The sequence below is a fragment of the Acomys minous genome (assembly GCF_964271855.1).
Source record: "Acomys minous genome assembly, chromosome: 16".
Lineage (NCBI taxonomy): Eukaryota > Metazoa > Chordata > Mammalia > Rodentia > Muridae > Acomys > Acomys minous.
The window spans coordinates 5,691,069-5,705,311 of NC_140498.1; the positions used below are offsets into that span (position 1 = coordinate 5,691,069).

Below are 14,243 nucleotides of genomic sequence, written 5' to 3' on the forward strand. Positions count from 1 at the left end.
TTAGACACTCCCATAAAACGCCGTGATTGTCACCTTCCAGGAGGATGGAGCTCTATAGCTGGACATGGAGATAAGGGAAGCCATGGGAAGGGCTGGGATAGCTCAGACAGAACAGGTGACTTAGGGAGACCCTGAGAAGACAGAAGGGCTTTGTGCCCGCCCCCACCCCCACCCCCACCCTCACGCCCCCCACACCCCCGCCATACAAAACTGGAGGCATAGGGCTTTACCAGGAACTGGTGTGATCCTGACCAGGAGTGGTCTGCTGTGGCTTGCCACATTCTTCTTCTGTTTCCTTTGCTCATTCCGAATGTCTCTCTTTCCCAGGGCCAGTGGGTATCTCATGACACATATAATGAGGGATTCCTGTTTAAAACCTGGCGGCTTTAATTTGTGAGTCACCAGAGGACAAACTTAGGCACCTTTCCACCTGTCTCTGTGGTGATAGATGCCTGCTCAGTCCCCACTACGTGCATGTTTGAAAGTTGAAGCTTGGTGTGGGTCAATAAAGCCGACACTCTGGTCCCCAAGTCTCTGCTCTGGCAGTCTTTCTGTGTCTCTTCCCATGTGCACATGCCCCCTCCTCTAAATTGTGTTTACCCTCACTGTCTGCGCCATTCATGTGTCCTGGTGCTTATCTTTTTAAAACCCGTGTTTCCTGTCTTGTCACCTAAGACACGCTCTTCTTTAGCAGCAGGAGCTGCAGGCTGTATTTCTGCAAGTCACCAGTTTCTAATACATGCTACATGGCATGATTTTTGGGATGGAGAGGTTGGGCCCCTGATAGATAGTAAACTCCTGCTTGTTGTAGGACCAGTAGTGCCAGCCTTTTCCTGTACAGTCATTGACCCACCGAGGGTGCTATTTTGGCATATATGGTATCAGGAAAACTAGTATTTTGAAAGGGCTTATGAGGGGGTGAAGTACAGATGCTCACAGCCTTTCAGGGTCATGCCAACCTCTCCCCTTACACCCCTCCCCTCCAGGCCAGCACCAGATGAAACTGTCTTTTGAGTGTTCATAGCTGTATCTCTGGCTTCTTCCATAGGTTTTCAAAACAAGGCGCCTATGGCTACAAGCTGGCCTCTTCCTGGTTGTGTGTACCGTCTCGGTGAGCTCACTGTGTACTCTCCTTGTTTAGGGCTCTGGCTGACATCCTAAGACAACAGGGACCAATCCCCATAGCACACTGTGAAAGAGAAACCATCTCGGCCATCGATACCTCTCCCAAAGAGAACACGCCGGTCCGATCAACCTCCAAAAACCACTACACCCCTGTGCGCACAGCCAAGCAGACCCCAGGTAAGTGAGACTTGCTCACCACGAGGTCTCATTGATTCTGCTGAAGGTCCCAGTGATGTTTCTGCTCTGTCAGGGCAGGTTGTGGTGCACTCTGCAGTGCTGGATCTCCTGAGAATCAGGGCAGGCTTGTGTAAGTGTGTGGGGGCTGTCTTTCTGGGAAGGTGTGGTACAAGAGAGACCAGGTCTGGGACCAACATCTGTGATTTCTCTAGTGGCTGGTGTAACTTTCTAATGTGAAGTAGAGCTTGCAGCAGCCATGGTGGAACATGGTTGCCCATTTACCCATGTGGCGGGAAGGTTTGGCACTGCCCAGGATGCCACGTGTGCAAGAATAAAGGCTGCTTTGTGGTGCAGAAACCGATCAGCTATTGGAATCCTCTAAGAGCACTTTCTGAGGATAAGAATGGTACCCGTGTTTTAGGGCCACCCTTTCCTGTGAGATCTATCCAGGTCCCTGCAGATAGAATGAAGTATTCTTCTATGTAAGTAACTTGATCTGAGATACCAGAGGATACCAAAAATCTACAGATGCTCAAGTCCCTTATATGTTTTTTTATTTTTTTTATGAATGGCTTGGTGTTGGCATAGCGCACCTACGGATTCTCCTGTGTACCTTAAATGATCTCCAAATTCCTGATAATATCCAATATGATGCCAACCCTATAAGACTTGCTATGCCATCGGCTTTAACGAGTAACAATGAGAAAATGTGTGTACATGTTCAGCCAGGCTCAACTTGGGCTATGATTCACGGCTGTTTGAATCCCGTTGGGTTGACTTGTGTGGCTGGTTGAACCCTGCGGTTGCACGTGTGACCTGTAGCTGTGGAGGGCTGCGTGCGCCTTTTCCCTTTTTAATCTCATCATCATGATAACATCGGGAAGAGACTGGGCAGGGCTAACTTTCCTTGTCTGATGGATTAGTGAACCGAAACTCAAGAAACTCTGTAACTTGGACGAGATCATTAGAAAACAAAACCTGTAAATAGCAGTAATTCGTTGGGCTGTTGGAAAATATTATTCAGAGTCTTTTATAGGTATATTATTATTTGCTCTCTGTAGCTATCTTGGAAATATTTATCTCCCACTGTATATGAGGACTATTAAGGTTAAGCAATATTTCCCAAGGTTCCATGGCTAGCAAGAGAACAGCAGGATTCAAACTAAGGCAAATTGATTACAGAAGTCAGGATGAGAAAACCAACCAACCAACCAACCAAACCAAACCAAACCAAACTATTCTATCCTTCCCCCAGCTAGGGGCAGGAGTGTAAATTATCTGAATGGACAGCCCCCTTACTAGGATGTTGGGAAGGTTATAACCCTGTGGGAATTACCAGCCAGCTTAGTTCTGATCCCACTCCGAGGCACACAATTTCTGCTTTGGATCTGGAATCTTCACATTCCTTACCTGTCACTTTATCCAGGTCTGAACTAAGCCTGCATTAAGGATGTACAGCCACTAGGCGGCAGTAGGGATGCCCAAGTCCTAATTGTAGCTGGGCTCAAATTTATCCCATTTATGCTTCAATTCTTTTGAATCTATCAAGTTGTTTTTTTGCCTTTAAGATAATAGTCTTACACATTTTGAGCATCTGACAGAAGCTAAAGCTATTCTCTGAACATGTATGTCTATGCATACAGATACATACACACTCAGCCAACACTTTGTGAAGGAAAAAGGGATTCATAGGACCCCCTCAAAGTTAGGAGTCCCTCCTTCACATGTAAAGATGAGTGAATTTTTTGAAAAAAAAAACCCCTCTCCTCAGATGCATATTCAGTTGGAATACCCTAGATTCTTAACATGGAAGCAGTTGAGGGAGTCTTGGCAGAAGCATCTGAAGCAGTGGCTACCTGCAGGCCTGCGAGCACATCAGAAACACTAAGGAGTGTATTTAAAATGCTGGGCCCCAAGAGACATAGAGTAGGCAGAATTTATAGAAATGAGGCTGGCGTTAGTGTTTTAAATTTCTGCACAAGGCGATTCTGACATGGAGACAGAGTGAGGAGTCCCTGGTCTAGTTGGACCGTTGTCCTGTTATGAGCAAAGACACTGAATGCCAAAATCCCCCAGCTTGGCTACATGTCGGAGTCCTGTAGGAAGCCTTAGAAATGAAGGGCGCCTATGCCCCATTCTCAGGCATCGTGACTTAATCGCTGTGGAGGGTGTGGTCAGAACATGAGGGAGGGGTTTTAGGTTCCCCCTACTGTAGTCACTTTAGAATCATTGGCTCTGGGGATTGCCCACTGAACACCGGCCCTAACTTTAATGTTCTCACCGGCTGTGAGTACTTTTATTTATCTGAAAATAGTCATTTGAAGTTGGTCTCCCACAGAATTGTGCTTATGGCTCTGGAATTTCTGGCCACGCAGGCTTCGAGGTGCCCCTGACTTGAGTTCCACCCTTCTGCTCAGCTTTTATTCCATGTCACTTACAGGCAGATTCAATGGTCAGTCTTGATTCGCCCTTCACTACCCATCACTGGACAGGGAGCTTTCTCATTTCTTCTGTTTGATTTTTTAAAAAAAATTTGTTATTTATATCCACTCTCCTAGTGAGTTGAGAAGCAAAGGCACCGCTTACACGAACAACCGATTCTGTTTCAAGAAATCCCTCCTCGTATTTCTCAAATGACAACTCTCCGCTTAGCTCTTTGAGATGAGAATGCCTGGGAAGCCTTCTCAGTGGTGACCCTGAACCGTACAAGCGATTTCACAACACGCTCCGTCTTCTGTAGCTTGTATCAAACAGGCACAGCTTTCCCAAGTAGCTGCTGTCCTTTGCCGCACAATGCTGCAATTTGAACAGCCGTTTTAAACAGAACTTCGGGCAGATGCTCAAAGTGGAAATTTACTGTGCTATTCCCACTTGTTAGGTCACCCACCCACCGATTGTAGTAAAGTCTCAGAGGTCCGAGGGGGATATTAATGAGGCGGGCATCCAGCGTGGAGTGGCTCTGCCAGCCAGTCCTGGGACTGGCCGCCTGGCATCTGCTGGGAATTCATGAGACTTGCGGGACCCGCAGTATCCCAGGCTCACACCAACAGAACAAGGCCCTGCGTGTTGGTGAAAGAACTTAACAATCTGGGTTTGAGAAGCAAAGGAAAGCGTGAGCGTGCTTGGAGCGCCTCTGAGTACCATGTTTATGGTCATGTCCTGTCACTTCCTCGTCAGCGACTGTCGGCTGCTAGCTCCTGCTGGCCTTGATTGTTCTCAGGGTACCAGTTAAACCAGGTTGAGCACTCAGACTGACCCTCCCCATAGCAAACGCTCGTCATCAGCCACGAGCAAACTGCAGAAGCGTAGGCATAGCTCCCAGGAAACAGATCGAATGCATGAGGGGACGAAGGGCAACACGTTGCTGTTCTTAAGCCAGGTGGCATCTTTGGTGCTGGTGGTGCTGGCACGATCAGGGTTTGGGAAGTTGAAAACGGAGGTCCGTCAGTGATAATGCAATATGATAATCCATGCAGCACAAGTACCATCCATTGAGCACTTATTAGGTACTGGGTGCTCTGCTCAGTCCTTTGTGTGTGATGGAAGGGATCCTATAGTGCTCTTATGTTACAGAAACTTCTAGTCTCTTGAGTCTTTTACTGCTGCTATTCTAAGAAACGTCTTAACCAGTTTCACAGGGAGCTGCACACTAGGCATTTACCGGGGCCTTGAAAGTTAGGGAAGCCTATTTGTCTCCGCCCCCCCCCCCGCCCCGCTCCTCAAATCTAACTGCCTATGAAGTCTCTCTGTTCAATCGGTGCTCCATGGAGCAGCTGAAATGCTCTGTTGGGAGCTGGCTTGAATGCCAAGTTGTGGTGCTAACCTTGGAATCCTAGGAGGTTGATGAGAATGTAATGCCCGGCTCCCACGGAGAAGTTTCTCATTTGTTTGCTCTGAAGCAGAACCTAAGCGTTAATATAATAGTTTTCAAAAACTCCCTCCACCATTCACATAGTCAAAATTGAGAACCAAGCTCGAGAGGGAGAGACCTCCCAATAGGGAGATCATCCACTTCTTCCTATTTGACATGGAGGGCAAGGTCCAGCCAAAGCCCCTACAGGGGCCGGCTAGTCAGAGTTAGTGGGCTGATTGAGAAGTCTTGTGCTGGTGGGTATGGCCGGGGGTGTGGCGGATTCAGACACAGTGCGGGGGGGGGGGGGGGGGAAGAGGGCAGGCCAGTGCGCATCTGAGAGGAGAATCGCGAAGAGAAAGCAACACAAGGGAAAACTCCAGAATTAACAGGAACACAAGGCAGAATGAGTCCGAGGTGTACCACACACGGGGTTGCACTGACTGCCTTATCCTCCCAGCCCTTGTTCTATGTATTCTGACCTCAAGGTATTGTCCCTCCCTGTTGCAGGGCCCTAAATTTTCCAGCATCAGACACTTGGGAGGTGACTTGAATGCTCGGATAGGCCTTCGATGAGTCCTCAAAGACTTTAGCTCTTCATCACTTCCCTGGGCTCCTCAAACCAGGAACGCCACCAGGAAGCCCTGGTGCTTGATGCCTGTTTGGTAAAAACTACATGCAAAACAATGTGGTCCTTAGCTGGAGAGGTGCAGGGAGGTACAGTTGGCTTCTCAGGTCTGCACACCTGAGACACACTGGGTGGCTCTGCTCTCTCTCTCTCTGAAAGGCTGTGAGCTCCTCAGTCTCTGGGACTGGCCTCAGGCTAGTCACAGGGTGCTAGCTGAGCGGAGGTCCTGATTTCCAGGATCCACATTTGTTTCACAGTCAGTTCTCCTTGTGTCTGGGCGGACATGGCCATAGACTAGGAGCTTTGCATCTTTGACTGGGCTCAGAGAAGCAGTTACCCAGGACACTGCCCAGTCTGTTCACTCTCTACCAAGAAAGGTTTCCTACAGAGGTTTAAGGCCAGGTATCCTAGAGTCCCTTGTCTGGGAAAGGCTTAGGACTATGGAGTTAGAAAGGTAGGCAATGCTCTTGAACTCTGGGGGGCAGGGGGACTCCTGGGTACATGCTACCTCTTATCCAGGTGAGTAATAGGGTCTTCCTTTTACCAGACATCTGAAGGAGCAGGGATGCTTTATTCTGGAGTCGGCAGCCCCAGAGATGTTGGGGTGGCTGAAATTGCATAGCCAGCATGCTCCTGTTCTGTGAGCAAATGGATCACCTACAGGGGTCACCTGGGTGGGAGGCAACATCAGTGTCAGGGTGAATCCCGATGTCCAGCATATTAGGATACCTTTTGGTGTGAAGGGATGCTGTGTTAAGTGTGCTTTCATTGGGGATGTTGGTCCCCACAGATGAGGCTAGTGAGCACTAAGTGTTGTAGTTGATTATTTTTTACCTATTTTTATTTTGCAATTATTAAAGTATTCAAATGCAAGTGTAACTTAGTGATTCACATTTTATTCCATTGAACAGAGCTGATACGGAGGAGGTCAGCAGTAGTTAGCCTGAGTTCAAGAATTGGCAGTGGGCAGAGCAAAGCCCCTCCCACTTCTTGGGAGGAGAGGTAAAGACAGCAGGTCAGTCTCTCAGAGGGTAAGAGATGCTCACAACAAAGCTAGGGGTGGTACCAGAGCATCGCTGGGGAGAGGGAGTGGCCTTCGGTAAGGTGGCCCTGAGGTGGCATTTGAGTTGACTGATGAGGTCCCATCCCTGGAGACATCTGGATCAAGAACATTCCAGGCTGAGGGAGTGGCCAGTTTAAAGGACCTGAGACAGTCAGAGCTGCCCTGAGCCGATAACCAGCATGAGTGAGAGATGACTAAAGGTGAGGGTAGTATGTGGGTACAGAGAGGTGGAATTACATTCACGCAAGGCCTTGGAGGTCAGCAAGGAACGTGGCCTCTATCTGATGTGATGCTTGAGCCCTGACTGCTGGGTGCTGGAAAAGTGCTCCACTGGGGATGCAAGGTAGCTAACCCATCTTTGAAATACAATGATGGCTTAGGGAAAGACTCTTCTCTGCTCATCTCCCTTGGGGAAGATGCTCCTTGCAGAAGAGGCAGAGTGATACAGGAGAACCCATAGTCACGGTTCAAGTCCCACCCAGGATGGACAGCCCAGACAGCATCAGCCTAGGCACTGACTCAGGACCAGCAAGCCTCCTTTGCGCAGCTCTGGGTGTAGGGAGTGTCTCTGCAGCACGTTCCTATTGTCCTAGGCTACCCCCTCAGTGATCAGTGACTCCCGAACAGATCGGTTCATGTGGGGATGCCCCTCCAAGTAGCTTCTGCTTCATGGCAGAACTCCACCCTCTGCTCTGTCTAGACTATTCTCTTCTTGTTCATTTCCCTCAGCTTCATCTCTTCATCATCTTAGGCCTCTGAATCTAAGTCTCCATCTTCCCTGTGGCATCCAGCCTCCAGGCTCCTAAAGAAAAGTAGTAGATACCTCAATGATGTGCTAGCTCAGTTCAGATCCAAGCTCCTGGCTTTCTTTTATGAGCAACTCTGTGCCACAGTGTCCTGGTCTGTAAGCTAAGAGAGTGGGAAACACTCCTCACATGTGTCCTGAGGTCGGAGTGCATTACTGACTTCCAAGACGTCCCCTCAATCCCTGGCCTGGCTCAGGGTCCACCATCCATGGGCTGTGTAAACAGACTGTTCAGGAAATAGTAAGAAGGAGATGAAAACTCCTATCTTTGTGTCTGGAAATCCACCACGTCTCCAGGCACAGTGGCAGGTAAACTGGTGCTGAGCGAGTGACAGGCACATCAGTGCCTATGGAAACAGCTCTGTCCTTAGACTGCAGTCAAGAAACCTCAGACTCGCTGGGCATGGTGGCGCACGCCTTTAATCTCAGCACTTGGGAGGCAGAGGCAGGTGGATCACTGTGAGTTCCAGGCCAGCCTGGTCTACAAATCCCAGTCCAAGATAGCCAAGGCTAACATAGAGAAGCCCTGTCTCGAAAAACTGAAAGAGTTGTAACTGTTTAAAGATGCATGTCTTGGGCCAGGCGTGGTGGTGCACACCTTTAATCCCAGCACTCAGGAGGCAGAGGCAGGTGGATCGCTGTGAGTTCGAGGCCAGCCTGGTCTACAAAGCGAGTCCAAGACAGCCAAGGCTACACAGAGAAACCCTGTCTCGAAAACCAAACCAAACAAACACAAACCAAAACAAACCAAAACAAAAAAAGAAACCTCAGACTCAGATCCAGGAGTGGTGTGCTCCTTTTCTCTTGGCCATGGCTGCCATGTACTGTTGCAGACATTCCTTCTCCTGCCTGGCTTGGAAAGCTAGAAAGACTTACAAGCTCCCCTGTGCAATGACTTATCTTAACCTTGAAAGGAGCCTATGAACACATCATTGTTGTGTGCCTACTTCATAGGGGAACAAATGGAGGCTTGGGCATAGTAGAAGCGTTTTCACTTCTGTCTGTGGTCACACAGTCAGAAGGAGGCAGTGCTGTCTGTCGTATGTAAACACATACGGACTAACCTTAGAATACAAGCTCCACGCAGCTGCAGACAGGGCCCTGGGGCCCATTCCAGTGCTGGGAAGCTTGTGTTGTGGCCGAGGATAGGTACTGATCCTGGTGGGCCTGGGCCTAGGGCTGCTGGGAGAGCATCTGAGGGGGCTACTGTTTGCTCAGCATAGGGTGGTCTTAGTGAGGCCTGGAAAAGCTCTGAAGCAGGTGGAGGAGGGAGTGGCCTGAGCAGCCGTTGGTGACCATGGAGCACTACCTGTGCGCAGGTGCTATGGTGACGCGTTTCTTGTCCGTGCTGTCTTCTTGAGACATGAGTTTGTGCAGAAGCACAAAGGCACAGGGGCTCCCATCCATGGGGCCCAGGATCTGTGGGTGGCAGGAGCTAAGTTCAATCTGGGCAGTCATGTCTGACACCCACTCTCCCCAGCCACACTTTTTTTAGGATCCTGGGGGCTCAGGCAGAGCCCAAGTCCCCATCCCCACCCTTACTCTAATGAATGGACAAATGGATTCATGCTTCATAATTTCATGTTGCCCAGAAGCTGAGTCCCAGCTGCCTCTGCACGTGAATACAGGGAGAAAAACCGTGCTCTCGTTTAAGTCTCTGTTGTGATAAATACTATGATGGAAAGCAACTTGGGAAGAAGAAGCTTTATTTGGCTTACAGATTACAGCTGATCACTAGGGGGTGTGAAGGCAGGAACTCAAGGCAGGAACCTTGAGGCAGGAACTGAAGCAGAGGCCATGGAGGAGTGCTGCTCACTGGCTTGCTTCCCTTTGCTTGACCACCTTTCTTATATAATAAGTAGAGGGCACAGGAAGGATGGCAACTTCTGGGGCTCTAGGGCTCTCAGTCTGTGTGTGTTGCTATAACAAAATACCAGAGACTGAATAATTTACTAAAAAAAAAAAAAAGTTTCTTTAGAGCACTGTTCTGGAGGTTAGGAGGTCCAAGAGGGCAGTGCAAACATCTTCATGGTTTGGTGGGTTCTTGTTGTTCCCTCAACTCATTATAGAAAGTTGAGGATGAGCGGATATATGTGGGACAGAGAGGACAGAAATCCTATGAAAGTTAGCATGGTCCCACAAGTAAGTCATTCAGACATCTGGGCCCAGAAACCTCCTGACTGGGAACCGCCTTCCAAATAGCCACCCTCGGGAGTTAGAGACCTAAGACTTGAACTTGGGAAGCATACTTACAACATCACAGTGGTCAGTGTTCTTGAGAGCCCAGTGGCCTTTAGAGGTCATTCTCTCCTAGGCCTTTCACGTGCAGAATGCAGGATATTTGGGGCCCAGAGGTGGTGAAGACGGCCGCCTGAATCCAGGTATGAGGCACCCATGGTATGTTGAGCACATAATACCTCCCGTGGGCGCGAGAAGACACATATCACATTTTAGTTCAGAAGCTTACATTTAAGACCATACCCAAACCGAGTATGTTATGAGCCATACTCGTACCCCAACAGAGTCATAGGCCATTAGCGCCAAGCACTCAGAGGGCAGGCTGCTGTGGTCAGGCTGGGCATCATCACTGTCTCCAATTCCACCATCAGCTCCATTAGGAGCAAGAGCAGCAGAAGGACCAAGTAGGCAGGAGGATGCAGGAGGAATCCCTGGAGGATGCTGAACTGAGAACAAGGTCCTAGACGGGAGGGATGTTTATGGGCCCAAAGGCCCAGAAAAGGGAGCAGTGACTGATCCCTCTGGAGAGATCGGTTGTCATTTTCTGTCAACAGACTGCAGTTATTGAAGAATTAGGACAAAGGCCAGGAAGGAACTGGAGCTTTGTGTACTTTTGGAGAAAGCTGCCTTGAGCAGGGGAGTATTTATTTTTTCCTTCATTAAACGTGTGGGTTGTCCCATATGTAAGGAAGCCACATGAGCATGTGGCTCAGGGCAATGGGGACAAGTGAGGTTGTACCCTCCAAGGGCATTAGAGGAGAATCCTGTGGTGATGCATGGTAACAGGCTTCTAGAGGCAGTAACCTGAGGACCACATCCTCATTAGCTGCCCAAGCAAGGAGAGGGAGGGCCTTGAGGGACATTGATACCTTCGTTCATTCAGAAGTAATTTGGTGCCTTTCTGGGTTTTGAGTGTTGAGATATGGGAATGAAAAAAAAAAAAAAGCCCTGGATTCCTGTCACTTACCCAAGACAAAAACTAAACTCAGAAACATGTAGCATAAAACTGAGTCATGGCAAGTATTTTGAAGGAAAACTGGGTTGGAGGCAGTGGGCAATGGTGGGAAAGGCAGAGAGGAGCCTTGTTTGTGGGAGGGATCCTAGAGCATGTACCCAAATGATGGACACATGTGTGATGGTTGCAGAAAGTGTGCAGAGACCCACGACAGCAGTAAAGATCAGGGGTGGAAGTCAGAGAGGTGAGGCTTTATGCATCACACTAGAGCCTCAGGGCTCTTTCTGGATGTAGTGGGATCCCACTGTAGGGTTCCCAGAAGAGGAGTGCTTGCCTCTTGACAATAGACCCTAGAGGGTCAGAGGTGGCAAACAGGTGTGGGTAGGCTGGAAGGTCTGTCATCTGGGTGATGGAAGGGAGGTGAAGAGTTGGACTAGGCTGTTCATAGTAGGGGACTGAGAGGGACACACTTTCCTGGCTTATTTACTTGTTTTTAACTTCTTACTTTGAAATTTTACAACCAAAGGAGAATTTGTCACAATGGTACGATGAACACCAATGTTATCTAAGCAGTTCTTAATGTTTTACTACATCTCTTTCTCTTTTTAGTCCTCTTCTTTATCATCATCTTTTTGCCATCATCATTATGATTTCATCATCTTCCCCAGCAGCAGTAGCAGTAGCAATAACTGTATCTCTGACATCATCATCTTCATCTTCTTCATCATCACAGTCCCTATCAACACCATTGTTGCCATCACTACTATTGTCACCATGATCGCTGATCACCACCATCAGCACCATCATCATCACTGAACCCCGTAAGCATCAGTGGCCCCGTGTCGTGACTCTTCCTTCCTAAGCTGTCCTACCACATTATCTCCTCAGCTCAAGATTATGTGGCCATAACTCAGGGACCATATTTGTAAAACCTGCCATTTCTCTCAATGGCCAATACTGATAAGAGGTTTGAGTTTTATTTTATGTCAGAAATGACAGCGTTTGCTGAAGGTTATGTGCGGAACACCAGGGAAAGCAGGAGCTAAAGATGGCTGCAAACTTGGGGCCAAATCAAGTAGTTGCTGAGGTTGGTCAGATCAGTGGAAGGACTTGGAGTGAGTAGGTGAGAGGTTTTGCCCTAAAGAGCCGTGCGTGACCAGGTGAGCAAAATTAGGCCTCTAAGTCTCCAAAAGATATTGCCAAAACAATCAGAGTCTTCCCCTACCCCTCTACCATGTGTAAATAGGGAACTCTTTCCTTCAGGGATCTGGGCCTGACTGTATCCATCTCTTTTACCCACTCATCCTACAAAACAAACCTAGAATCATTCACTCAGTTCCAAGTGCCTTGAGCCCAGGGCCTTGCCTAAGTTGTTCACTCTATTCCCAGGGTCCAGTGAATTTTGCCAAGGTCTTGGCACCCAGTAGGCCTTAGATACCTATTTATTGATTTAATAAAGGACAGAATAAATTGATCATATTTAACCCATTAGTTTGCTGTAGTGATGATTAAGTGTGCTTGGCAATGGTGGAATACTTACAGAGCGATGAAGCCTATTACTCTCTGCTCTAGAAGGCATCAACCCAGGAATAGTTTTCCTTCACAGTGTAGAGGACCAGACACCTTCTACCTGGTCACTCTGGTGTCCTAAGCATGAAGCCTTATGTCATGGCCCAAGATGGCTGCCCAAACTCATGTCATCATGTGTGTATTCCCGGCATCAAGAATAAATGAAAACGATGTGGTGCCCGTCTCCTTTCTCCTTTATCTTGGCAGTTCTGCATGAGCACTTTAGCTTACATGACCCTCCCATCTCTCCTCTTACTTGATTCTCAGTTTTGAAACAGGCTTCCATGAAGTTAACTAAATTGGTCTTCAACTCACTGCGTAGACCAGGTAGGTTAGGATTTGTAATGTTCTTGCCTCCATCTCCTATATAGTTGGGCTCATAGGTTTGCATCACCAGGCTATTATTATTATTATTATTATTATTATTATTATTATTATTACTACTACTACTACTACTACTACTTTACTACTACTATTTCTTCTCCTCCTCCTCCTTCTTTTCCTTCTTCTCCTTCTCCTTTTCCTTCTCTTCCATCTTTAAATTAATAATTTATAATTAAAATATAATTAGATCACTTTCTTCCTTCTCTTTCCTCCCATACACTTATCCCAATACTTCCTTCTATGTCCCATTTATTTATGGATTGGATCCTTCCTTACAGCAACCCCACCACTCCCTTGGTCACTCTAGCCAGTGGTCTTTCAGTGATGCATGGAAGTTAAAATAGGGATATCTCGTATATGGAAAAATAGCTCCTGGGAGATGATTAGTGGTGTGTGTCACAAGTGGCTGGGAAGGGGACTGTGTGGTCTTTCGGACCAGGAAGTGTGGTATAAAAAGCCAGCAGGTCTGATGAGCATTTGTGGCTACCTCTGTTTCCCACAATCCTCTCAGATGGTTGAATCCTACAGAGGGGTGTTCTACAGGGGTGCCATAGTACCTGAGAAGGCATCTCAAGAGAATCCCTATCTCTGTGCCCCCCCCAATCAGAGGCTGCTGTTTTCGTCTTTGAGTCGATTAGGAGGTCTGGGGTCTCCACTCCTCATTCCAAGGATCTGAACCCCTCAGGAGCTGAATGGAGAGAAGGCAGCACGATCAGACTCAGAAGCCTGCAAGATGTAGTGAAGCCAGATATCTTGAATAAAACGTGCGGAGGTTTGAATAGAACAATCTAGAACAGTGGTTCTCGATCACTGTTGACCCCTTGATGGGGGTGGGTCAGATGGCCCTTTCATAGGGGTAGCCTAAGACCATTGGAAAACACAGATATGTGTTAAAATTCATAACAGTAGCAAAATTACAAAGCATCAATAATATAATTTTCTGGCTAGGGGATCATCGCAACATGAGGAACTGTGTTAAAGGGTAGCAGCGTTTGGAAGGTTGAGAAACACTGGTCTAGAAGGTGTGTGGGTGTAGGTGTTACCTCAGCCCTAGCCCATCCCTAACAGAGGGGAGGGGGGGTAGCTGCCCCTGGGGTGGAACCCACAGCCTGCAGGGTGACGTCTTATTCCAGCCCTTACCTTTTCCTTCTGATCAGATCCAAGCTTCCTCTTTCTCTTTGTGTGTGCATGTAGCTCAGGGACTTATCACAGCAGCTTAGATGTGGGATGAACCAGATAAGCCTGTGCTTTAATAAACTTGCCGTTCCTTTCCCCTGGGAATTAGATGAAAGGAAACAGGGCTTTAGAGGAGGCTGGCAGGGTGGTAAGGCCAAGCTCATGGCTGAGGCAGACAGAAGATGCCACCTGCCAATGGCTTGAGGTGGGGACCCTTTGTTAAGGCCTGGCAGGGCTCTGCCTTGGCAATGAAGCAGCCTCCTGTTTTCTATG

The 14,243-nt window shown here is 48.1% G+C and overlaps 1 protein-coding gene across 1 annotated transcript in view; it reads left to right on the forward strand.

Annotated features, from left to right (window-relative positions):
- The window catches only part of SHISA6 (shisa family member 6), a 295,836-nt gene that overhangs the window by 23,629 nt on the left and 257,964 nt on the right, over positions 1-14,243 (forward strand). Inside the window, exon 2 of the mRNA XM_084764705.1 lies at positions 1,142-1,302. Within this exon, the coding sequence (XP_084620831.1) occupies positions 1,142-1,302 (161 nt within the window). The remainder of the gene's footprint in view (positions 1-1,141; positions 1,303-14,243) is intronic.